At 41.7% G+C, this 25,647-nt stretch overlaps 3 protein-coding genes and 1 long non-coding RNA gene across 7 annotated transcripts in view; 3 read left to right on the top strand and 1 right to left on the bottom strand.

Moving 5' to 3' along the window:
- The window catches only part of phip (pleckstrin homology domain interacting protein), a 40,781-nt gene extending 25,620 nt beyond the window's left edge, over positions 1–15,161 (top strand). The window contains exons 23-40 of one of the 2 annotated variants that reach the window (XM_053444546.1): positions 40–247; positions 956–1,066; positions 1,360–1,467; positions 3,624–3,748; positions 4,538–4,620; positions 4,734–4,845; positions 6,255–6,316; positions 6,429–6,584; positions 7,357–7,477; positions 7,592–7,717; positions 7,956–8,031; positions 8,917–8,976; positions 9,071–9,223; positions 9,517–9,669; positions 9,777–9,985; positions 10,077–10,300; positions 10,481–10,627; positions 10,745–15,161. In XM_053444546.1, the coding sequence (XP_053300521.1) occupies positions 40–247; positions 956–1,066; positions 1,360–1,467; positions 3,624–3,748; positions 4,538–4,620; positions 4,734–4,845; positions 6,255–6,316; positions 6,429–6,584; positions 7,357–7,477; positions 7,592–7,717; positions 7,956–8,031; positions 8,917–8,976; positions 9,071–9,223; positions 9,517–9,669; positions 9,777–9,985; positions 10,077–10,300; positions 10,481–10,627; positions 10,745–11,460 (2,950 nt within the window). In that variant the 3' untranslated portion in view covers positions 11,461–15,161. Of the gene's footprint in view, positions 1–39; positions 248–955; positions 1,067–1,359; positions 1,468–3,623; positions 3,749–4,537; positions 4,621–4,706; positions 4,846–6,254; positions 6,317–6,428; positions 6,585–7,356; positions 7,478–7,591; positions 7,718–7,955; positions 8,032–8,916; positions 8,977–9,070; positions 9,224–9,516; positions 9,670–9,776; positions 9,986–10,076; positions 10,301–10,480; positions 10,628–10,744 lie in introns of both variants that reach the window. The other variant, XM_053444545.1, reaches the window with a different exon arrangement.
- Positions 15,162–16,043: 882 nt separating this feature from the next.
- On the top strand, positions 16,044–18,642 carry si:dkey-261l7.2 (uncharacterized protein LOC569751 homolog). Of its 3 annotated transcripts, none has more exons than XM_053444549.1 (7): positions 16,044–16,201; positions 16,306–16,545; positions 16,693–16,782; positions 17,097–17,185; positions 17,736–17,896; positions 18,012–18,128; positions 18,224–18,642. In XM_053444549.1, the coding sequence occupies exons 2-7, from the start codon at positions 16,421–16,423 to the stop codon at positions 18,332–18,334; spliced, it is 693 nt and encodes a 230-aa protein (XP_053300524.1). In that variant the 5' UTR covers positions 16,044–16,201; positions 16,306–16,420; the 3' UTR covers positions 18,335–18,642. The 3 variants fall into 3 exon arrangements, with proteins under 3 accessions (XP_053300524.1, XP_053300523.1, XP_053300525.1); XM_053444548.1 differs by having other exon boundaries at positions 16,045–16,201; positions 16,303–16,545; XM_053444550.1 differs by lacking the exon at positions 16,044–16,201 and having other exon boundaries at positions 16,283–16,545.
- On the bottom strand, positions 17,497–22,283 carry irak1bp1 (interleukin-1 receptor-associated kinase 1 binding protein 1). Its single transcript, XM_053444547.1, has 4 exons — positions 21,970–22,283; positions 20,916–20,997; positions 19,024–19,154; positions 17,497–18,921 (listed from the first exon to the last, which is right to left on the bottom strand). The coding sequence occupies exons 1-4, from the start codon at positions 22,242–22,244 to the stop codon at positions 18,684–18,686; spliced, it is 726 nt and encodes a 241-aa protein (XP_053300522.1). The 5' UTR covers positions 22,245–22,283; the 3' UTR covers positions 17,497–18,683.
- Positions 22,284–22,768: 485 nt separating this feature from the next.
- The window catches only part of LOC128460227 (uncharacterized), a 68,790-nt gene continuing 65,911 nt past the window's right edge, over positions 22,769–25,647 (top strand). Inside the window, exon 1 of the long non-coding RNA XR_008342188.1 lies at positions 22,769–22,876. This is a non-coding gene — a long non-coding RNA (uncharacterized LOC128460227). The remainder of the gene's footprint in view (positions 22,877–25,647) is intronic.

Below are 25,647 nucleotides of genomic sequence, written 5' to 3'. Positions count from 1 at the left end.
ATCAGGTTGTTTTATCTTTGTCCTGTGATGTTTTTGCAGCGACTACTCCAGCGATTACTCGGACTGGACGGCAGATGCGGGCATCAACCTTGAACCGCCCAAGAAGAGCGTTAGGGTAAAAAAGAAGAGCAGCAGCTCTGAGGAGGACGGAGAGAAGAAGAGGGATGGGAAGAAGGAGAGGAAGAAAGACAAACCAGACAAAGACGACGCGTTACCAAAGAAGAAGCAGCCAAAGGAAAAGAGAAAGGTTCGAACAAAATGTTGTTTTCCTCCTTCTGGCAACAGGAAGAATACGTGTGTGATACAATAAAGAGCCGTCAGCTTTGAGCCAGTAACTGTTTTAACTAAAACTTATTTTGAAGATATTTGTTGACTACGATCGGACCATCCAGTGTTATTCTAGTAGGTTACTAAACTCTATACCATATATACATACTTACAAAACACTTACTGCAATGTATCGCAAAACTAAATTAACTATAAGGTTCAATTCAAGAAGAAACACAATGGAAGTGCTTGGAAAGGGGTGAATCTCAATAGTTTATGGTATGTGTCGTTTCTTCACTTGTACACAGTCATGTACCTTTAACTGTTTTCCCCTTTCCAACTTTTTTGTTCTGAATCTTATGGTTTATTTTCACTATACATGTCATAGCTGGTCGACCTGGTTCCAGACCAAACTCTACAGTTTTAGTTTCATTATTTATTCATTTATTATTATCGTTTGGTGTGTGTTTGTGTTTGAGAGACTTCTCTATTTCCTTTTTTGTCCACATTTGTATATGTAATATGGTAAGATTTATGTTTGTCTTGTATCCAAGATGTATTGGCAAGACGCAGAAATTAATATAGTATTTATGTATAACAAGAAGTATTTAGTAATGTATAGAATGTATAAAAATTTTTTTTTGAATGATCTGTTATTGGGTATTTATCACATACGTTTGTCTTTCAGAGGACTGAGTCCGAGGAGCAGGGCCTGACGCTGGAGGAGTGGCTTCCCTCTGCTTGGATCACAGACACGGTCCCCCGGAGATGTCCTTACATACCCCAGATGGGAGACGAGGTACACGCAGCCAGTCTCTGTTACAATGTCCTCGACTCATGTTTGCTCACACCAAAAACACAGGCTCATGTTTTACATAATAACAAGATTATAAGTGTACAGCAAAGGCAGTGCCCCCATGAGGCTATGATGGTCATGACATGTTGGGGGCCTGACATTGCCATGCCCAGGAGCTAAAACATCTCAAATATGTTGCCATTTGTTTTATATTATGAATAGCCCCTCTGCGGAAATTCAGTAAAATTTCTGGGCGTCATTTCATGTCTGAAAGCAGCTTGTGTGTGTGTGTGCAGATATACTACTTCCGACAGGGACATGAAGCCTATGTGGAGATGGCCAAACAGAAGAAGATTTACAGCATCAATCCTAAGAAGCAGGCGTGGCATAAGATGGAGCTTCGGGTAAGGAGCAGTTTGACAGAGACGGATATAAGAGTCTCTGAAGAGAGACGCCGCTCTTACATCTTATGTATCTGTAGATTTATAGTGTCTCTTTACTCGTCTACCAACAACCACTGAGGAGGAGTTTATAATAAACATCACAGTGCAAAAATCACTCCAGGCTTCACACAGAGCAACTATACTTGGACAGTTAAGACGATAACAATGTCACTCATTAAGAACACAAAAGTAAAGATCACAGAAAAAAACTTGAAACTGAATCTTGAAAACCTGTCTGATAGATATGCAGCAAATATTTGATGTTGGATCCGGTTTTCTTGATGTGGCATTCAGGTTTGGTAGTATTGTCGGTGACATTTCTTTTGTAGGGCTTCTGAATTTCCAAAATAATGAATAGAAATACCAGTGGTAATACGTAGCTGCAACCTTCTTGCCCCTGCCTTAATCATAACCATCACAACTGCATAGACCCAATTCTAATGATCATTCAAACCTACACATTAAAATGTCCTCACTTTGTTAGGTCTAATCAAAGCCTGTATATAAAGATGGCCGACGTGTCTCCACCTCCTCCCACCATCCAGATATGAAGCAAAAAACATCCTGTCTGAGCACTTGTGTTTTAGGGATGGAGGTTCGGTACACAGGTCTCATCGATACAAGCGCTTGAACAGTCTTGGGTCACTCTTAGCTGTCTATAATGACATTTCACCCCGTTTTTATAGCATTTATAATATAATAATAAAATACTATACCAGAAATATAACAGCTTGAATCAACTAAGCTAGTGTTAAGCACTACCTTAAATAATCAAAACCATATTTGGGAAAATGTCAGTTTACATATACTTTGACTTCTCAGTTTGGCTGATGTCCCATCTGCTAACATGGAGGTGACTAGGCGTATACTGAAGCCAGCCACAAGGTTGTCTTTACACTATGGGAGAATTTATATTGTCCATCTTTATAAAAAATGTCCTCACACAGATACAAACTCGTACTAGTACTTCTTACGTATCCCAGACACTTGTCTAGTTTCACTCTCACATGGACTTGAATCCTTTTTCTGTCCTAAAAATGTGTTTACACTAAAAGAGAAATGTCTGCTGAGTACAGCCAGTTTCATCCCTGTAGGTGAAACTGTCTCTGAAACACCATTGAACACTTTTTTTTAAGGCAACAACTTATCGGATTGTGTTATCCTTGTTGTTTTGTTCATTTCTTTTCCACGAGAAGGAGAAATAGCAATTTCAGTGCAGATGGCCAGACCTCAAAGCATCGCAGGCACAGTGTGCATCTTCGGGATTGTGTGGCCTGTAGCTTGTGAAATGCAGCATTCTCTTCTATATCATTCTTTTATGGTGGTTTTAACAACACGGCAAATCACATGTCACCTGTATCACCTTTCTCAGCTGGGAAGACCTGGAAACGTAGCATTAACCAACAGAAACGACACTAATACTACAATCTATCAATAACAATGATAACTAGAGGATTGTTAGTATTCCCAACTGTGCTCTAATCTGGTGTGTTTGGCATCACACCTTGCAGACAGTGATTAGACAGAATGTGCACTGATGATTATGTCTTCGACTGATGTTTGTCATCTTTTTCCTCTGTTATTTTTCCCGGTGGTGTTTGATATTTTCGGGTTTTAAGGTAAAAGATTGGACAAAAAAAATAAGTATGGCACAGTATGTTTATTTGATATCAAAAATTAAATGAAAAGAAACACAGGTGACAAAGATCATATGAAAATGCTAATCCCCTGAACCTTTTTTGAAGAAATTTTGAAGAGGAATGGAGGATAGAAACTCTCCAATTATAGTAAAGTCTTAAAATCAGTTCTAAAACTCACAGATAAGCAGTGACAAGGATCAATGATTGGTTTCATGTGGTCACTTCCGTTGGCGCATGTTAAAAGCCTGGCAGCAGAGTTTTATTAAAGCTGTAATCTTTGAATGTTTAGCTTGCTGATATCGGAGTAAAGTGCAGTGCAGTAATCGAGCCTGTATCTGATAAAATAGAAGGTGAGAAGTAGTGCATTGAACTATGGTGACCCTAGCAGCTTCCAGCAGGTTATATACTACATCTTTCTTAAGAGGAAACTGTTTGTGTTCATTTGCTCTATTTGTTCTTTTTACTTGTGGTTTTCAGGAGCAGGAGTTGATGAAGATAGTTGGCATCAAGTACGAGGTTGGCCTACCCACACTGTGCTGTCTTAAACTTTCCTTCCTGGACCCTGACACCGGCAAACTCACCGGAGGATCCTTCTCATTGAAGTAAGCATCTCGCTTTGTCTCCACACAAGAGCCTAGGCCTCAGTTGTTTAATGACACTGCAAATCAAGCAGGAGACACATCTGGAATTTTAACATGAAGGGATAACACTTGTTAGACGGCACATATGCTGGTCCACTGTGTGCCATATCCCGTACTTATATAAACTTCTCAATTCACACAGTTTGACAATTTGTCTAAAACTCATATTTTCAGTGCTCAGAGTTCAAAGCTAACCTGTTCTAAGTGTTCTGTTTTGTTTAAATATTACATAATTTCCTAAATTGATTATCATCTTGACTACAGCCCAAACTGATACGGATATTAGTTTGGAAAAAGAGTTCTTGATACCAATATATCAGCTAATGTGTATATTTATTACAAAAGAATTTGGGAATAATTCGAAAGATGTCATTATCAAAACCTTATAACATAGAACTACAATAACAACATTCACATTTTCCTGCATTGTTTATTTTGTAGAATAAAAGTTTTCATATCAGTGCGTATCAGCAAACATAAACGCTGATAACCACATGTCAGTGAAAGGCTGTTATCGGCTGATATTATCGTTTAACTAATATATAAGTCAGGCTCTACTCTTGATTCAAGAAAAGACAGGTCTCATTAAACATTAAAACATTGAATCCACTAATTTGACCTTGTTAAATACAGAATGTTTGAGAATGTTAACTATTCTTCTATAAACTCTGTGTTCCTGATCTCTTGTACACTGTTAATACGGATGTTGTCATTGCTTTCTCTTAGTAATTTGTGAACATTTCTCTTCAGATACCACGACATGCCTGATGTAATCGACTTCCTGGTGTTGCGGCCGCAGTATGACAATGCCAGAAATAGACAGTGGAGTATAGGTAAGCAGCTTTTGTCTCTGCGCCATGAAAAACCAGAGAAATGTTCATTATTTAAAACATAAACTCACTTTCTCTTCTGCAAACAGCTAAACATCCCTGTGATGTCTGTGTAGGTGACAGGTTTCGGTCAGTGATAGATGATGCCTGGTGGTTTGGGACCATTGAGAGCCAGGAGCCCTACCAGACCCAGTATCCTGACAGCCTGTTCCAGTGCTATAATGTCTGGTATGTACACATCCGGGGATGGTTTCACTCTATTTACCGTGGGGTTTCAGGTAAAATCCAATTAAAAGTATAGAACACAACCTTTTTGCCATTTCAATAACATCAAACCAAGCATCTGTTCGACTGCTTTACCCCCACATGACAACCATAGGCAGAAGGGGTAAGGAAAAATAATTTACAGTGTCAACTTGTGTTTTGCCTTTAAGAGTGATAATGATATAGATTTTTGACATAGTTGCAGCCCTGCAAATTATTGCAAAAAAAAAAGTTTTCAGCCTGTGGAAACAACACAATAAAATGCGATGTGATGAAAATGTAAATGCACTCGTAGTCCCCGTTCAGACCTGGTATTAACATCCGTCCAGAGTGCTCGGATCACAAGTGGTCAGGGCAATCCACACAATAATCAAAACGACACACACTGACACACATGCATACACATCGGACACCTCTGTAAACTCACTGGGTAAAACCAACATCATTCTGGTCTTAGCAAACCAAGCAGAGCAGTGAGATCCGATCACAAGTGGTCACAGGAGACACATTCCTGTTATGATCAGGTGTGAACACACGTACTTAACACTGTCTCCTTGTGGTCAGATGTCTCAGGACGGATGTTAATACCAGGTGTGAACAGGGAAAAAAATAACATAAATATGGATAGAAATCTTGAATTTGAATCTTTTAGTGATACATTCATTATTCTTGTTTTATGCACACTGAAGCGGCATTAATTTGTTAAATTAGAAACCTAATAATAGAATTACTCCAAGGTCCCATGACTTTAAAATCCTTTGAAATTGCTGCTGAAATTTGGTGAGAATATTTTGTAGGAATCATTTTGTCTCAGCTCCACCTTTGCCCAGTGACCAGGGGGTTTCTGGGTACAAAGACTGTCTTGATTTCAAGGCCTGACTTTCCACAAAGGACTAATGCAAGAAGACATCTCATTAAAATGTTTTACATTTAACAGTCTGCTTGAACAAATCCATTAGAATGCAGACAAATAGCTGCCTGTGATGTTGCCGTCATTACTTCCCTCATTATCTGTATAAACACTTTGTAGCTCTTTGTAGATCCTGCACAACACTTTTAAATTGTTGATACCTACAATGACGCTAACTAACGCTGCCCTTTGCTTTGCATTGATCGACTTTCACTGAAAGTTGCAAGACGTTCCAAATTGAAACATTTATCGCCATGTTATCTGTTGAGAGTTGTTTTTTTTCTCCCTCAATGCTGATCACAGATTATTTGAAAAACCTTGTCAGACAATGAAATCCACTTTAGCTTGTGGGAGAGGAACGTCGATGCTTTAAAACACAGCACGTTTAGTAAGATATGGTTAAGAAATGACAAGACAAAGATGTGAATTTTGTTGATTCACATCAAAACTATTTCTCATCCAGCTGGGACAATGGAGACACGGAGAAGATGAGTCCCTGGGATATGGAGATGATCCCTGATGACGGTGGGTTATCTAAAACACACCAACACAGACATACGCACAATACAAACTAATCTAAAGAATTTCTTACCTAAAAAAATTAAATTCTGAAAGGTTTACAATCTTCTTTTTGTAGCCACGTTCCCCGACGAGTTGGGCCTGAGCGTCCCCCTGGTAGAAGACGAGCAGAAGGAGCTGCTTTACGTCCCTATGGAAGGAGAATGGGGCTCACACACACGCATAGAGGAGTGTGAACGCATCATCAAAGCCATCGACCAGCTCTGCACGCTCGGTATGATGTCGCCAAGTGCCCTGCAATTTCAACGGTCTGCTTATAGGGATGGGAAGTGAAGCCACAGGGCCCATTTCTCGTAAAGAGGTTACTCCTCACAACATGAGTCATGACTCTGAGCTCATCAACAGAGCCTCAGATCACGATACGTTAAAAGGAATAAGCTGCTAGCACATTGAGCCAGGTACTGAGGCGCTTGCTCAAACCTGTTAAGTGATGTAATGTCAAATTGGGCACAGCCTCAAGTGTGACCAACCTCCCAATGGAAGAAAGCTGGTCTGAGGGCTCCCTCTAGTGATGGCCTGGGGAAAAGACATACGATTGCGAACATTTGGAACAAGTAATCCTTCTAGATCTCTCTCTGTTACCCATGTGCCTCCTGCTGCAGCTGGCACAGGCATGATAATAATTTAGATGCATTTTGAACATCAAAATTTAAGGTAGGAATATTTAAAAAAGGCAGGAAAATTGTAAAAATGATGATGATAAAAGTTAACATTGCTATTGTAGTGTCTGAGAGTAATTCATAGATCTAGATGAAAATCTTGCTTATTTAGGGGACTGATATTTATGTGTGTGTGCAATTTGTTGCTGATTAAGTGTAGCTTTACAAGGGGACTGTTGGGCCTTGGTGGAGTTATGAGCTCTCTTAGCACCACTCTAGTCCTGATCTGGTTTATATTGTAAACTCAGCAGTTACAGCTGATGTTTCCCAGTAATAATCGTCTCTTCACCTGTGTTTTCTCCACATACCTCACTTGCCAACCCTCAGATGTAGCGGCGCCATTTGCCTTTCCAGTGGACCACCAGGCCTACCCCACGTACTGCACAGTAGTGGCCTATGTCACTGACCTCAGCACTATGCGCGAAAGGCTGGTGAACCGCTTCTACAGGTAACATTCATCAAGATGTGTCTTAATCAATGAGACGGCAGAAGATAGACAGACTTTGATTATGGGAGAAAGAGAATTGTAAACACGCTCTGCAAATGTGTGTTTTCCTCTCAGGCGACTCTCCTCTCTGATGTGGGAGGTTCGTTACATTGAACACAACGCGCAAACCTTCAACGAGCCTGGATCCTTCATCGTCACTACCGCCAAGTTCGTCTCTGACCTCATGCTGCAATTTATTAAGTGAGTGTGTTAAATGTGTATCTTTCACTCACAACCCTGCATTTTGATTCAGAAGAAAATGTTATCGACAAATAAGGGGGAAACGTTCTCTGCCCAGAGTCGATCAACCAAATGCTTATCTGTTAAAAAGAAAAAGAAAAATGCTATAAGTCATAATTTATTTTCTGAACAATTTTCCATGTCGCACAACATTTTATCTGTCAGTTGAGAATTTCCTCTCTTTTTTTCTCTTATTCAGGGATCAAAGTCTGACCGACCTCATGCCCCTGTACAGAACTATGAAGAAGGCAACTTTCTCTGACTCTGAAGACGAGGTGTGTTGTCGGATGAACATAGTTTTTTTATCTTTAGACTGAAGATCTAAAGGTCCCCGGTTCAATCCTGGGTTTCGGCAGCTGATGAGCTGTCACTCCTTCAACCTTTATGTCCCTAAGAGTCTTGGACGGTGTTTATCTTAAATGGATCTTTAGACCCTTCGTGTTATCGAGAACATATCAAAACAAAGTCCTGCTCATCACTCAACGTCCCCCCTGCATGTACAACTTCTGCTCCTACTTTTAGGAGCTTGGTTTTAGAGACGACATACACGTAGTAAATCCCTACTTTTTATTTGACTATTTCTTCACTAATGGGTTGTTTTGGTTGTTTCCCTGGTTGGTTTTGACTCGAGCTGCTTTCAGACATGCATTAAACTCCAGATATTCCCTTGAAATTATCAGGAGGAAATAGATGTGAAAAGGTAAATCACAGAGTCAGAGGCTCTGGAGATTTTCCTGCCAGCCCCCGTATAAAAAGTCCCGATAATGTTGGAGTTGAGCAGAATACAGCAGTGTTATGTGCACAGAATTCCCCAAGAGGTTATGGGCACGTTGATGATGTTACTGACAAGCGTCAGAGGCAAAACTGAACCAGGGATTAGCTTATTTTTGTGAACTGGACAATCTTTTTATATGTGAAAGGCAAATTCTTGAGAAAGTCTGGACCCGATTGTCAGTTCTGACCAAATATTAGTAACTGGTTTTTGGCTTCATTGAAGAGGACAGAACACATAATGTGATTTGAGCTTTCAGTAGATTTACTTTGGCAGTTCCAAGTCTCCTGGCTGGTTTATGAAATAATTATATGCTGTCTTTTATTCCAGAGCAGCCGATAATCAAATAAAATTGGTCACATGGTCATTTTCCCTTTTTCTTGTGTAGGATGAGGAGGAGGAGGATGAAGATTCTAATACTCCTGGAACGTCCACACGAAACTATAAGGTAGAGTATCTCACAGCATCTGCACGATCCTATATATTCCATCCTGCTTTCTGAAAACCAGCTACTTCATTGTGTTTTGTCATTCTCTCTGTAGGGACGTCCACCGATGCAGCGCCGACTGCGAACCCGACCTCCTTCCTACGACCCTCATGCATGGAGGGGGCGCTGTAAGGAGCTGCTGGACCTGCTCTTTCAGTGTGAAGACTCGGAGCCCTTCAGAGAACCAGTCGACCTACAGGAATACCCGGTACATAACGCAACAGTAGTCCTTTAAATTGCTTTATTATGGCGCAGACATGGGAACTCAACAAACAAAACAAAACCCTTTTGGCTATGATCACACTTGAGCTGAATTTGCATTTTCCCTCCCAGAGTGCTGGTATTTGAGGTGAAATGAGAGTTTGGTGTAAAGAAGTGTAAAACAGCTTCTCCTTTCTTCAACTGAAATGAAAACCCATTGAGTGGAGTAGTTTTCTTATTCACAGAAGAAGGGTGCAATTCCTTTGCTGGTCGTTTTTTTCACATCACTGCTTCTCTCAGGATTACCTGCAAATAGTTGAGTCTCCAATGGACTTCGGAACCGTAATCAACACGCTATCAGAAGGAAAGTACCAGTCTCCCATCCAGCTCTGCAAAGACGTGCGGCTCATTTTCAGCAATTCCAAAGCGTATACGCCCAGTAAGAAGTCACGGGTGAGACATGCGCACGCAAGCACACACAAACACACACAAACACACACAATTCACACATTTCTGCTTTACAAGTTCAACAATTGATTCATCATTTACTGCCTCTTCAGATCTACAGCATGAGTCTGAGGCTTTCTGCTCTGTTTGAGGAGCATGTCAGCTCCATCTTGGCCGACTACAAGGCCATCCACGGCCTGACAGGAAAACTGACCAGACAGGGCACGGACAGACAGACGCGACACACGACAGACAGACAGACGAGGCACGTCATGAAGAGGAGGAGGAGGAGCGAGTCTCCCACAAGCAGCACTGCATCCAGGTAGTAGGAAGGACATGTATCTCTTTGAGTGTAGCTCTTTCGGTGCATTGGATTTGATAGTTTCTCTTCTCTCCTCTCCTGCTGCGTTTAGCCCAGAAAGGAAGAGACGTGTATCGTCTAGGGTGACGGCAAAAAGGGAGCCGTCACCACCTCCACCACGCAGCTCCTCCCTGAGACAGAGCGTTCCACAGAAGCAGCCGCCCCAGCTGGTCAACGGGAAGCCGGATACACAGGCTGCCGGGCGAACACGCAGCGCAGCACGCCATTCTCCGCCCGCTGCCTCCTCATCGCATAATTCCACGAGCAACAAAACAGGTGAGAGCGTACTGTAATAGCGCAGAGCTTGGAGTAACATTATGTGATAAACCCGGGGCTGCTGAGAAATGTCGTTTGTGAAGGATAACAGGACATTTTCCACAAATATCAAATCAAGAATTTATCATAACTCATAATGAAATTTACTTAAAATATTATATATCTCTCTTCCACCTTCAGAGTCAACGCGTTCGCTGAGGACTCACCACTCCGTGTCAGCTTCAACGCCACCGGTCTCTGAAAAGGCGACTCCCACTCCAGCTGCAGAAGGTAGCATTGGAGGAAGCACCCGGCGGAAACTCAGGACACCTGTACGACACACGCCTGGTAAGAGATGGTTCCTCTTAGGTCTGAAGCGCTATGATTAATGCAAAAAAAATTATATTTAGTGTCACCTGCCTATTACTAATTCCTTTGTTCTGTGTCTGAATGCCCTTCCCTCAGGCTCTATTGTCAGCCCTTCATCTCAGAACACAACCCACCTGAATGGTCACAGTAGTCATGTGACCCTTGGCATGGGGAAGAGAGGGCGGAAGTCCAGAATAGACCCACCGGTGAGTCCTCCAGAGGTCACAACTCCGGCGAGCCCCTCTAGACCTCAAGATCGCTCCCCTGGCAAGAAGCGAGGCCGGAAGAGCAAGCAGGAGCTGGAGGAGATGAGAAAGAGCAGTAACCGCAGGAGCTCCACCCCCGATGAGGAGCTCGACAACTCCACAGAAGACGAAGGCGGGGCCTCTTCTGCACAGGAAACATCTGTGGTGTCAGACTCTGGCGTGCCATCGGCGCCTAGACGGCGCGGCCGTCCCCGATTGGTACGAACTGATGGATCAACTCCTCCCACAGAGTCACCGGAGCCCTCACCACTGAGGAGGAGCAGCAGAAGAGCCAATGAGGAGGTGACCGCTCCTCCACAGACCGCCCCTCAACGATCCAATCGCAGGGAGTCTCCAAAGGAGGAGGAAGGTGATGGTGATGGTGAAGGCGGGTCCATGCGCACACGTAACCAGGGGCGGCGGTCAGCCTTTTACATGGAGGAGGACTCTGAGGAGGAGCAGAGGCAGCTGCTGTTTGAGGACTCGTCGATCACCTTCGGCACCTCCTCGAAGGGACGCGTCCGCAAGCTGACAGAGAAGGCCAAAGCCAACCTGATTGGCTGGTAACAGAACACACATGCAGGATGTGAGGAGGAGGCCGACTGCCATGACGTCTTTGCAGTTGATGAGTAGGGGGCTATCTAGGAAGTCACGTTGCTGTTGTATGCATTTCTGTGCACGTACGTGTGTGTGTGTATCTGAACGGCCACTGGCTCAGCTGCTGCTATTTGAAGCTGTGACTCGGAGAGACACAACAGCACAGTGGTCTGTCCAATTCTACTTCCTCTCAGCCCAGTGAGCACATCGTTATGGCAACCAGTTGCTTTCAGCATGTTCTTCTGGTCGAGCTCCTCTGACGTTACTGGTCCATGTTGGATCTGATAAGACGCTCGTCGACTCCCGTGTCGGTGGAGCTGTGACCTGCCTCTGTCCAGTGATCGACTCTTTGCCCCGGTCTCACCTGAAACACTTGTGGGTGTAACGGACTGGACGGAGTTTAGTACTTGAAAAGGTCTCGAAGCGATGGATGCGTCTCGTCTCTTTACTATTTCAGAGAAACTTTTCAAGTGTCTCAGCCAGGAGGAAAAAAAGTCGCCTGCTGAATTCAAATTGTTCGGTCTGTGATGGACGACAGACCGAGCACCGGCTGACAACATCTTTCGGCCCTGTCATCATTGTTCCTGTTCTTTTTTTTCTTTTATACAACCCTTTCTTGGCTTTTTCTAAGATTTGTACGTAACGATCGGCTCTCTGTTTTGGAAGTCTTACACATCGGCTGACCTGAGCGTGTCTGTCTGTGCTAAAATACCAAATGGTGTACCTGCATAGGTACTGTAGATCCGCAGGCTCTGTTTACTATTGGGGTGTGTGTGTGTGAGTCTTGTTTTGCATGTTAGAAAGAGGAGGCATCACTTTTTTTCCCAGAAGCTGTTTTTACTGTGAGGAGGTGAATAAGGATGCAAGGGTGAAAGGGTTCATTTTAGATCACGTTTCAATGCGTCCTCAACATTAGCAATACCTTGTGCCTTTATGTCTTTGGAGTGTGTGCGTGCGTGTGTGCGTGTGTGTATGAGCGTGCTTGGCCTCTGACCTGCAAAGTACATGTCCCTGTATGTGTGTGAACCTATGGTGTGTGCGCAACTGAAGGAGTGTGTGTTTCTATAACACAACTGAGTGTGTCACTTCCACCTTCAGTGTACAAACAGTGGCATACAATTTGATCGTTGTGAAACCTCTCAAAGAAAATGTATAGCAGTTTGAAAAAAAAGAAGACTTTACTCTTGTTGTGAACATACCATTATTCATGTCAGTATATTATCCTATAACCAACCTATTGTCAGTTTATACCTAAGGTACAGTGAGCGGAGCTTTGGGTGACTAGCTTTGAGATGCACTTACCACAGAGCGGTTATCAATGCAGTCATAGGGAGTGAGTAACCCTGTGTATTTTAAAACTGTTAACATATAAAAAATAACTTTTTAAAAGGTTGATATGTCTCTATGGTGATCACACACGTGCGTGCACACACACACACACACATACACACACACACACACACAATTATGTCTCGCATGTTTTAGCACTTTCTCATCAACTGGATGGAGCCAGATCGAACCGATGTGGACTGAATTTGGATGGAAAGAGAGAGAGAAAGAGAGAGAGAAAGACAAGTCTTGCATCTTTCTGATGGTGTGCCTTCGCTACTCTGGCATAATATCCTCGCTTTCTCCTTTTTGGGGCCTTTTTGTCTTTGCTTTCGTAATTCTCTCCCCCCCCCCGGACTTCCCGGTTCCGCTCGTTGCCGGGTTCAGTGAATCACACTGGACCTGCAGGCAGGTGTAGGAGGCGGAGGAAAGTCAGAAAAATGAACAGTCATACAGGAGACAAACATATTATGTCTCTCTCTCTCTCTCTGTGGACACTGAATGGACTGAATTTCTACAGATGGCTTCATCTGCTCCACTTGTAACATAATTTCTGTTTCCTCCCCAGCACAGAACAAGTGAATGCTGAAATGTGACACTTGTGGGGGTTGACTGGGGGAAACTTGGTGGTAGCATCTCCACACATCTGATTCATTTCACGTCTTCCCTGTCACATATTATTCAACGTATATCTCATCTGCTTATCATTGTTTCTGTTGATGCCAAATTCTGTGTTTGGGCACTGAACTTTTAGAACAAGGCTTTTGAATGTTTTTAGTTTAACTGTCTCTACTGTGATTGTGTCGAGCTCGTGTGTCAAAGGTTTCTTCGACTGTGTCCACTCCATAGAGGACAATGTTGAAGTGGCTGGATCTGTGGATTGATACCGCTGGACTGGTTGTTCTACACTCTGCAGCAATTATCTGACGTTCAAAACTTACATTTTATTATTTTCCGGTCACGTTTCACTGACACTTTGTTTATATTGTGTATATGAAGAGCTTTATTCCATGACCTACAACGGAGACATTGTCTCCCATGACTCTTTACATCAAAGTTAATGTTATTATTGTTTTTGTTTTTTTGTTTTTTAATTTAGGAAGCTAATCAATTTGCCCATAAAAGTATTTCCTTTGTGGGCAGTAATTTTGTTGATTTTAAGTGTTCGTTAATGACTGTCATCATAAAATCGATCTATTGTCTCCTCATAGGTAAATAAGATATATGCAGAATTTATCATGATGATTAGAGTTTGGAACAAAATTTTCTACACAGGCTTCTCAAAGCTGAAATATGAGCTCACTTGTAAACATGTTTACATGCGCAGGTCTGCAGTTTATAAACACAGCTCATGAGAATCCCAGATGTTTGAGGATATTGACAAGTATCTAGACATTAAGTAATTAGCCATGATTTGTTTTGGCTTTGGCCTGCTATGTAAGAAAATGTATCCCATGTTAATAATGAGATAAGGAGGGATGAGCAGTATTTATCTGCTAAATCCCAATGAAATTCAGTCAAATTATGAAAGAGTTCATCATATGAAAATGGACATTGTACTTTTTTAGTCTACTGCCGTCTGCTCCTTTGAATCAAAGCGCCCACATTGCCTGTATTTTTTGAAAAGTAAAACTAAAAGAGCTGATTGAGTGTTGCTGGTCAGGTGACCTGAACCATGTTAGTGATTATGTAAAACCTCTAATCATTACAAAGGGGCCTTAAAATCAAGTTCCTGGTTATTAGCCAGAAATGTTTTATTAATTTATTCTTATGCTCTCAGACACACATGTAGTCTGTAGTCCTTCACAGAGTGGACCTCATTAAGTTTTGGTGTCAGTGTTTTCAACCTTGACTTAGCTCCTCAGATCAGCTCTCTTACTTTTACCAGACCCCCCCCCAGCTGTGTTTTGATGCTAATGTACACATGCATCCATTCACCTCGGGCCTATGCTAAATGTGTGGCAGAGTTGTGCAGTTTCTGGCCTCTGACCAAGCCCCAGAGTCTTAGGTCAGAGGTTAAAGGTTATAGTGTGTGTGCATATGTGTGTGTGTGTGTGTGTGTGTGTATGAAGTGGTTGCATGTGAGCCACTGGGAAGCATTTTTGGGACGTTTTTTTAAGTTTTAAAGGGACGTGGGCTGGAAAAGAAGAGAACAGGAAGGGAAGGGGTCTATTTCACACAAACTGAGTGACCAGGATGTCTTTGTCAGTTTGGATACTTTTTATATATAAAAGAATTCATGCAAAAAAGAAGCATAAAGCTAGAATGTATGTGTAGGAGAGTACTGCTGTCCTGTTAGTTAATACCAATATTTTAAGTAAATAAAAAGTTGTGTTTCCATATCTACTTTTACTTCCTGTTTATTTTTTGAGATCATTTCAAAAATACATATTTTCTAAGATATAAATTCATTTTATTTAAATAAGCAAAGGCAAAAATGTTGCTCCGCCTTCCGACTGACGACAGTGAGTGGTTTGAGGCATTGGGTTTTCAGGTTTTCTCTCCGAGAACATGATATCTTGAGAATGCTGTCAGGGATTTTTTTTAAACATCTATTTGGACTCATGGATGTACTAATCAGATTTTGGTGGGAAAGGAAAAAGTCGCTGTGACCACTTTTTGACTTGAGAACATGACATCTCAGGAAACCCTTCAGGAAATCATTGAAAGTTTGGTACGGATGCTCACTTGGATCCATGGATAAACTGGTGGTCAAAGGTCAAAAGTTACAGTGATCCTATAAAACACATTTTTGATCATGTGAATGCAACTTCACAAGAACACCCGGAGGGAACGTTTTTTTTTTTCCAATTTTGCACAACTATTAACTTATTTTTGGCCTCTTAAAGATGATTTCTCAAGTTTGCATTGAGGGAGTTTCTTCATATTTTCTCAATTTGACTAACTCATTCAATTTCAGAGGCCAAAGGAACATGGTGACCTCATATTGATGTCAGGAAAACAATATGTAAACTGAAACAATTCTAGGATTAAAAGTTAAAATTTTGATCTGTAAAGAAAAGAAGATTTTGTTCAACATAAAATAAATTTAAATGTAGCAGTGCTATTACAGACCTTATTTAAAAAAAATCAACAGACTTCATTAACTATAAACTCTGCCATCTAGTGTTATCAAAGCGCCACTTGGGCACAAACAGTCGTGGGTTCGACTCCTTCCTGACGTGTCGTGCCGCTAAAGGTCCGCAAGTGGGCCCGTGGGCTGCTGTGATTGGACAGAAAGCACCGGCGCGTGATGTGGACAGAAATCTAGATAAACAGGTGGAGGTTTATGTAAATAACAAGAGGAGTGAAAGTGTTTGTTCAGCTTCCTGTGCCATAATGTGTGGAGGGTAGACGGAGGAAACACTGGATTTAACACGAGGTAAGAGACACGATTACGGATGCTTCCTGGTTTATTTCCTCTAAGTTTTTGCAGCAGCACGTGTTGTTTGTCTACTTTGAAACCTCCATGTTGATCATCAGCAGACGTGTTGCCCCTTCACGCCGGTAGGAGCTGTCATTCACAGGAGGGTCTCAGCTCATTCAGCTCGGCCCCCCATCCTCCTGACGCGCGTGGCCGTGTGTCGTGAGCGCGCTCACCATGCCCCAGATGTCGACCGCCACAGTGCTGCAGATCGCGCTCTTGCTTTCCGCCGTGCCCGCGCAATACCTCATCTCCCAGTGGAGCGGCTCGTCTGCGGTGCAGCGCTACCACGCCACTACGCGGTAGGTGTGATCCCGCCGCAGAGAGAAACAGGTCCCCTCCGTGCGTCAGTCAGCTGCACTGTGATGTCACTGCACAACTGTGATGTGAGGACATGTGAAGGAAACATCAAACTGTGGTGTCCCTGATTCTGTGGTTTCACTTTTCAGGTTGCTTAGGATTTGGAAAGAGTGGAGAGGCTCGTACCTCAATGGCACTGAGTGGATGGACTGGGCAAACCAACACATGTCTTATGTCATGTGAGTGTAGCAGCTGTGATCCATGCTCAGACATGTGCTGTTTATTTATTTTTTACTTTAGAGATAGCTTTTATACTGACGTAGGAACCCTTAGCATTCTAATTTAAATTGGTGAGCAGGATGCAACTTTCTTTTGTTGTGTGTTGCCTGAATGATATTAAAGTAAACATTGATCTTTATTCTCTGTTTGTGTTTTCATTCAAGCATGGTGTGAACTCTAATCTTTCAAGTTATTGTAGGAGTCAAACAGGGAAACCAACACTCAACTTGTTTTCATGCTGAGACTGACTGAGATATTTCTGCTTTTCCTAAAGGTCTCTGGTTGGTTTGGAACAGGAGGAAACAAGTGCCCCGCCTCCAGTAGAGAGTCTGCTTTATGGCAACGACCAGGGCTTCTTTGGAGGTTTGTCTGTAGATGTTTATACAGTATTTGGCAAATTAGGGTTTGTAGAAATATTCAGAGAGTCTACGATGAATCACATGTCATCTTAAATCTTATTAGCATCAATAAACAAAAGACAATTTGGAATGATGCTATGTGGATGTAATGATTTAACATAAATCCTGGATCTGATATGTGCAGTGGTGTTTCCTTGCCTAAGCCACATTTCTTCACCAAGTTTAGTGTGAATCCGCTCAGTACTTTGACACCATCTTACACAAACAAACCACTAAACGGTAAAAACGAACCTCAGTAGCAGAAGTTTGTGTGTATTTGTATTTAAAAATAGGCTTTATTTAGTCTTATAGCTCATACAAAACTATGAATTGTGCAAAACCTCTTAGTTTGTAACAAAAGAAAAAATACATAATAAACATACAAAAATCTAAAACACATCTGATGCAATGCTACCCTGACTATCTTCAAGAACATTTTTTAATTATCTCCTATGTTCAAGTGAAAATTTGTCTCACACCATTCTCTCTTTTTTTTTTTGTCTTCATTTCTACAGCATCCACGACAGTGCGCAGCCCCCGGCCTCCGTTTGTGTTTCTACGAGTGGGCGAGGTGGTGATGGAGAGGAAGGGTCACATGGTCGGGGTGGTGGTGAGCTGGGACCCTGAACTGCGAGCCCCTGCAGAGTGGATCAAGAGGATGTATTCTGGTCTTGAGGTTAGCCGCTGAAACTTTTACTCTCCACGATGTTATGTTGGACACACACTTTGTTGAGAACCTAAAACTCAGCCAGTTCAAGGAGTTCTGTGAATGCGTGTGCGTGTGTGTGCAGGGCATCACAGCAGAGAGGACACCCCATTACAAGGTACTGTTCAGCGGACCTGGACCCACCTCTCTGCTAATTGCATATTTGCCTCAGACACAACTGGAGCGTATCACTGGGATGAAGGTAAGTACTGGAAACACGTTACTGGAATTTACAACACAAAACACACAATCAGACACACCTAACTTTGTCCTGGACTCACTGTTGGATGTTTCCAGCCGGACGTCCCCACCTTGGAGAATTATTTCACAGATTTTGATGGTGAGCGGTTCATCATGCAGCCCTGGCTTAGAGAGCTCTTCCCTGAAGACGAGGTCAGCGATGTCTGACTGCTTGCTCTCAAAGATCTGATCCATCCAGCTGAGGCTTTCATTTCCTTCCTTCTGAGGCCAATCACAGAGGTTGTGTTCAGGTGTTATGATCAAATGTAGAATTTAAATCTCTTTCGTTGGTTTTGAAAATACATAATTGAATGTTTGGCGTGTTAAAGGTAAAAGATACTGGTGATAAATACTTGAGATGTGACCAATTATTTAGAAAATCAGCTGTATATATATTTTTTCCAATGTACATGACAGTGTTGACTACTGCACCTTGAATCTACTGCAACTATGCAATAAAAAGTGTTAAAGTGTGACAGTGAGCTCTTTGGTTTCATGAGTGAATGACAAGTGTCTTTTAGAAGTTTTTCCTGCTTCTGTCTTTGAGGCTGAAGTAGACGGACACCCGCGAGGAGGCTGTGATTGTGGGTAGAGCGCTGTGTCCTCTGCCTCCATTCTCCTCATCCTCAATCCTCCACTCCCTTGTCTCGTCCTCTCTGACCAGCACAGGGTTTCCCAGCATTTGTCCCAGCAGCTGACTGATTTCCCTGGCCTTCTGCTGAGCATTTTCAACTGCGGATACACACACTTGCTTCCTGAAACACAGACAAATTCACACTTCTAATGCAACAAGCTAATGTTATGCATTCAAGAAGTCTTAGAGGTGCTGAGGAGACGTGTGCCGTGTTCTTTCCTACCTCAGTTGACCCAGGCACTCTGCACTGTGGTAGAACTTTGGCGTTCCCACACAGACACTCTTGTCCAGCTTCTCCAGCAGGACACTGCAAAACTGCTCCATCTTCTCAAAGTCTGAGAAGGTGACCACTACCTATGGATGTCAGATACAACTCAGATACAGTGCCTTGCATAAGTATTCACCCCCCTTGGACTTTTTCCCATTATGTACTGTTACTAACTGGAATTCAAATAGACTTAAATAAACTTTTTCCCGTTTGATCAACAAAACATGCATAGTACTTTGGAGATGCAAAATACATTTTATTGTGACACAAACAATAATGAGAACAAAACAGTTGACATCTGTTGGGTGCATAAGTATTCACCCCCCTGTGTCAATACTTGGTAGAACCCCCTTTTCGCTGCAATTACAGCTGCAAGTCTTTTGGGGTATGTCTCTACCAGCTTTGCACATCTAGAGATGGAAAGGTTTGTCCATTCTTCTTGGCAAAAAAGATGAAGCTCAGTCAGATTGGATGGAGACCGTCTGTGAACCGCAATCTTCAAGTCTTGCCATAGATTCTCTATTGGATTGAGGTCTGGGCTTTGACTGGGCCATTTTAAGACATTAACATTCTTTAATCCAAACCATTCCTTTGTAGCTCTGGCTGTATGTTTAGGGTCATTGTCCTGCTGGAAGATGAACCTCCGCCCCAGTCTCAAGTCTTTTGCAGACTGCATCAGATTTTCTTCAAGGATTTCCCTGTATTTGGCTCCATCCATCTTTCCCTCTATTCTGACCAGTTTCCCTGTACCTGCTGAAGAGAAGCATCCCCACAGCATGATGCTACCACCACCATGTTTCACTGTTGGGATGGTGTGCTCAGGGTGATGGGCAGTGTTGGGTTTTCGCCACACATAGCGTTTTGCATTGAGGCCAAAAAGTTCAATTTTGGTCTCATCTGACCAGAGAACCTTCTTCCACATGTTTGCTGTGTCTCCCACATGACTTCTGGCAAACTCCAAACGGGATTTGTTATGGATCCCTTTCAACAATGGCTTTCTTCTTGCCACTCTTCCATAAAGGCCAGATTTGTGGAGTAGACGACTAATAGTTGTCCTGTGGACAGATTCTCCCACCTCAGCTGTGGATCTCTGCAACTCCTCCAGAGTAACCATGGGCCTCCTGGTTGCTTCTCTGATTCATTTTCTCCTTGTCCGACTCTTCAGTTTGGGTGGACGGCCTCCTCTTGGTAGGTTTGTGGTTGTGCCATATTCTTTCCATTTTCTTATGATGGATTTTATGGTGCTCAGAGAGATGTTCTAAGCTCTGGATATTTTTTTATAATCTAACCCTGCTTCATATTTCTCCACAACTTTATCCCTGACCTGTTTGGTGAGCTCCTTGGTCTTCATGATGCTGTTTGTTCAGTAATGATCTCCAACAAACTCTGAGTCTGTCACAGAACAGGTGTATTTATACTGAGATTAAATTGCAGACAGGTGGACCCTATTTACTAATTATGTGACTTGCAAATGTGACTTGTGAATTCAATTGGTCGCACCAGATCTTTGTTAGGGGTTTCACAGTAAAGGGGGTGAATACATATGCACTCAACACTTTTCAGATTTTTATTTGTAAATAATTGTGAAATCCATGTAATATTTCCCCCCACTTCCAAATGATGCTCTATTTTGTGTTGGTCCATTACATAAACTCACGATGAAATAAATTGTAATCTGTGGTTATACCATGACAAAATGTAGAAAAGTCCAAAGGGGGTGAATACTTATGCAAGGCACTGTACAACTTAACAAACAAACAACATATGCTGTTGGGTCAATTATAAATTAACAGCACCATAGCACATTTTTAATCATTAGTGGCCAATACTAATACTAAATACTGCACCTCTGCATCCAGGCGATACAGGTCCTCCTCTCTGGAGAGAAACCTCCTCACTGAATCATCTGTCTCACTGATGCCATGTTGCCTGAGCAGAATAAATAAAGATAAATATATTATATAATATACTGATGTACTAATAAACCTGTATGCTAAGAAGTAGGGGAAATGAGCTGCTGCACTTCAAAATCTGAAAAACTTTAGTACAACTACTTTTCCTAGAAATAATAGCAGGGCAATATAACAATAGTAATTTCAAAATAAGTTTCACCAATAACAATATTACAAAAGTTGTGTGTATATACATACATATATATGTGTGTATATGTATATATATATAAATATACTGATTATGCGTTGTGTAAGCACAGAGAGGAGGTATAACACATAAAGGATCTACCTCAGATTTGTGTTTGTTATTCTCTGCTCATTAAGAATAGTTTTTAATCACAAAAGTTCTATAACTCATAATAAATATGAACGTGACATTTAGCTTCTGCACCTCAATATTAAAATAAAGGAAAAAACCTTTCAAACAAATAATGAGGAGGACATACACGTTAACTACCAGTCCAGTTAGTGTGTACCCTGACCCCCCAAACTCAAGTTCTTGAACTATTTTGATTGTACTTGAGTAATATAGTCCCCCTGTAACTAGAGAGGCCAATTATTACATCAGTGACTAATTACAGGCGATTTGATGCTTCCGTGGACATCTATTACTGAGGAGAGTCGAGTACTACTGAGTACTGGCACTACCTGTGGTGGAAAGTACTTATACTCAACTACAGTACTCTCACAATTTGTTAATAACTTCTACCATCACTGGCTATGACTACTGCACTGTTAGAATTAGCCTACATTTAATAAATAGAGCATCACAACAGCTCAATCAACTTCAAAGATGGATGAGTTAGCTCTTACTGTGATTCTGCTGCTACCACAGCTAACACGTCACCATCTGTCAGCCATGTAGCCTCTGTGTAAACTACATGTAGCAGCTAGCTAGCATTAGCCTCGTGTGACCCATTACTTGTACTTGTAACTGTAGTGTTTTTACCTGAGAGACTGTAAAATGTACTCGAGTCTCCGTGACACGCTGTTGGTCACCTCGGTCACTGACTCCTTGGTGCTGCCCACACTCACCCGGACAGAGGCTCTGTCCGCCGGGCAACACACCTCCGCTGTCCCGGTCACCTGGAGCTCCCTCACACGGGTACCGGGACTCTGTCGGTTCACTGTTCGTACATCCGGCCCCTGCTCCTTCTCGTTACCGGCAAAATCACGACCTGCAGCCGGTTGTACCGCTGCGAAGCCTCGGTTCAGATTGTCCATGGTTGGAGACAGGACAACCAACTTCCCGCTGCTATGGCAATGGACGAAATGCCCGTTGGGATATGTAGGCCACTTCCGCCAAAGAACTACAGAGGGTTTATACTTCAGCACAAGTTTTGAGCAAAAACAGCAGCACCACCAACAACAACAACAATAATAATGTTATGTTATCAATATATTAAAAAAATTAATTATGATTGTGTACAGCATTGTACTCAATTGTGAGTGATTGAGACTCTTTTTAATGTGTCAAATTTACGTCAAGACTATTTTTTCCCCCTAAATGTCTTTAATGTGTATAATTTCATATTCCTGTGTTATGTTCATGAATATCACTAATAAATAAATAAAATTAAACAAAAAAATACATGTTTGTGAGTTTACATTTATACAGGATTATAATTATTATTTTATTCAGTTTCATTTCTCGTGTGTATATATTTATTTCTTTGATGAACCCTGGATGTGGCGCTCGTGATCACGTGGTTAGTCTCACCTGTGTCACGTTATTCTGACTACTGCGTCATCACGCTCGCGCGAAGTGAATGTCTCTCTGAGTGCTGCCAAAGTTTTACAGTGAAAATCTAACACAGTTCCGCCATTTCGTCGTGGCATTTAAATTGCAGTCACAGGTAAAGTTGCCCGTTTCAAATAATAAATTATTTGACTGCATAGGTTGACGTCAGTACTTCAGCACCTCGCTTTTGTCTGTAGCTTTTCTCCAGCTGCTAGATTAATTCGGCATGCTAGTGCAGGAGCTAAGTAGCTAATTACACCTGCTCAAGACACACAATGCTAACCACACACAGCTGTAACAACACATAAGAGCTGCATCACTAGTTAACAGTACTACTAGTTATACAGGTTTACTCATTGGTATGACTCACTGGCCGTTTAATCTGAATGATGTCGTCACTTATGTTATTAGTTATTTACTCTGACAAGTCAAAGTTATGGTTAGAATTACGTTTTTTATTCTGCTTATTCACAAAGTAGATTTAATTTACATGATTCTCTAGAAGTTGAATCCTGCCAGTTTAATGGCTTGTGCCATCTATACAGACTAAAGTCTCAAATTGTTGTGAACAATTGAATTGAATTTTTTTGTTTTTGGTGTGGTCTTAAAGGAACAGATTATGTCATACAGTGACACCAAACTCCATGTGTGTGCCTAACTGAACGCACTGTATCTCCAACCTCGCAGTAAACATGTAGCCTTCCTATAAATACTATCAATTTTAATTCAAATATGGACTTTTGGTGAGTATTCAGAGGATGTATGGTGGTAGCAGATGCCTTTAGTTTAATTTAATTGAGTTCTGCCTGTAACCTGTCCTAATAGACTCCCAGCCCTTCATAAAACCTTTCTGCACTTCCATACTGGGGCTGAGAGAGATCCACGCTCGGCAAATAGAAAAGACACGTGCAAATTAAGAAAAGATCTTTCAATTTTATGCACAGTTGTGTGAATTGGGTATTTCTCAAGTATAATTTAAGTAGCGTAAGTCAGTTTCTCTGTTTGGTCAGTAGGTGGCGACAAAGTATAACAGGGATAAAACTGGCAGCATATCAGGGATGGGGCCTGCAAAGACAGAACAGACTCCCAGTTATGTTATTTAAATGTGTTTGACATAATCAATCAAGAATTTCTAGAATTTTAACTATGATTATCAAAAAATCGAATTAAAATATTTCTTGCAGCAAGAAGAAGATACTCTGAATATTCTGGTAATAATTTGTGTATTTGGCTTTTGGCTAACAATTACTTAAAGTGTATATGAGGTAACTACAATATCAGTTTGCACAATTTTTATATATATATATATATTTTAAATGAATATTTCACGATTAGTGAGCATACTTTTTAAGAGCTTTAGCAATGGATAAATAAAAGTGGCATAGTAGTCAAATGAAATACCAGAGATACAAAAGAAAAATACTTTTAAGGGTATAAAGTTTATCTTGAAAATATTTGTTTTCCTTGTGGGAAAGACGAAATGAATTATTACATTGCATCATTAGATGGTGTATCTCTTTAGAATCTATTAAGGCAGTGTGTAGGCCAGTCTGTCTCTGTACCGGGAACCTCGCATGTGTACCATTCTTTCATTTTTCAAGGACATTTGGGAACAGCAGAGATTTGATCCAATTCTGGACGGTGGTTTCTTCAAACGCTAAAGTTTGTTTGGTCTCCCTGGAGTCTTAAACTGTGAAATGTGCTTTATAATCACAACCTAAAAATACAAGGCAGTATTTGTTGTTATTGTCTCTGGTTTCGCCGGTCCCCCGGTATGCTCTGTGAAACCCTAGATCTGATGCGCCGCTTCGGCCAAGAAAGATGCAGCGCCCTACAATAGACTTATTTTCATACGGGGGAGACTGAGGACGATAAGGAGACCTTTAGTGCTCTAATCTCCCAGGAAGTCCAGACCATTTTCCTTCATTGGCCTACAAACCAGCAGCCCATTTTCACCCATCTTCCAGCGATCTGTTGCTTTAATCACCGTTTCTCCCGCTCCATCTCTCCAATTTCTCACACTCAAAACGATTTCAGATCCTTACAGAGACATAGCTGCTCGCTGTGATGTGGTTAATGAAAATGGCAGCATGTTATTTGCTCAGTTTTTTTTATCCTCACAAGGTTAGTGACCACATACATAAACAGAAATTCATTTACGTATTAAAAGCGTTAATTCTTCTTTTTCGCCCAGTGTTTATATAATACTGACTGTGATGTCTGCCATGAAATAATGTTATAAAGATTTATGCAAACCCCAAAAAGCAGTTGGTTGTGTAAATAAAAAGATGGGTAATCTGAATTTAGGAGCATTTGGCCTCCGTTGTGTCCCTGGTTGTTGGGTGAAAAGGGTCTGGGGCCCCACAGATGGAGACTGTGGCCACTTAGGGGAAAAAGATTTGACTGTAATGGTCTCCAAATCTGTTGATGTGTCTCTCCCTCTCTCTTGCTCTCTCAGATGAAGTAATAAAGTTAGCCGTGTTGGAGGCCCTCCATGTCTCTCCATAGACCACAATCAAGGCCCGTGCAGTTTTATTGCAGTTTTATTTTCATATTGTCCAAGAAATCTCCAGACTCCCTCCTGCGCCCGTTGCCATAAATCGTATATCTTGACTGTATTTCTTCCACTCTGCGTTTTTTATTTATGGGTGAAGGCGATAAAACATGCAGCATGCACTCTGTGTGTCCGCAGCTGTCATCTGTCTTAGACTTTATTGTGAAAGGGAAAAAAGTCAAGTTTCATTTTTTTCCTTAATTTCCCCTTCACAATTCTCCCTCCATGTTTAAAAACAGATGCTGATAGAAATGAGAGAAAACTTTAAATGTAGATTGTCATTGTTTATGTCTCCAGACTTTTCTGATGAACAGTTTTATAGGTTATAAAAG

This window comes from Pleuronectes platessa, chromosome 17 (genome assembly GCF_947347685.1).
Source record: "Pleuronectes platessa chromosome 17, fPlePla1.1, whole genome shotgun sequence".
Lineage (NCBI taxonomy): Eukaryota > Metazoa > Chordata > Actinopteri > Pleuronectiformes > Pleuronectidae > Pleuronectes > Pleuronectes platessa.
This window is presented reverse-complemented; position numbering and strand designations above follow the sequence as displayed.

Bases quoted from the DNA above. Each gene is read 5' to 3' on its own strand.
- si:dkey-261l7.2 (XM_053444549.1), top strand. From the start codon at position 16,421: ATGCCCCAGATGTCGACCGCCACAGTGCTGCAGATCGCGCTCTTGCTT. The intron at 16,546-16,692 runs GTAGGTGTGATC...TTCACTTTTCAG, and splicing joins CGCTACCACGCCACTACGCG to GTTGCTTAGGATTTGGAAAG. The intron at 17,186-17,735 runs GTTTGTCTGTAG...TCATTTCTACAG, and splicing joins CGACCAGGGCTTCTTTGGAG to CATCCACGACAGTGCGCAGC.
- irak1bp1 (XM_053444547.1), bottom strand. From the start codon at position 22,244: ATGGACAATCTGAACCGAGGCTTCGCAGCGGTACAACCGGCTGCAGGT. The intron at 19,155-20,915 runs GTGCAGTATTTA...TGACATCCATAG, and splicing joins TGTATCGCCTGGATGCAGAG to GTAGTGGTCACCTTCTCAGA. The intron at 18,922-19,023 runs GTAGGAAAGAAC...TCTGTGTTTCAG, and splicing joins GAGTGCCTGGGTCAACTGAG to GAAGCAAGTGTGTGTATCCG.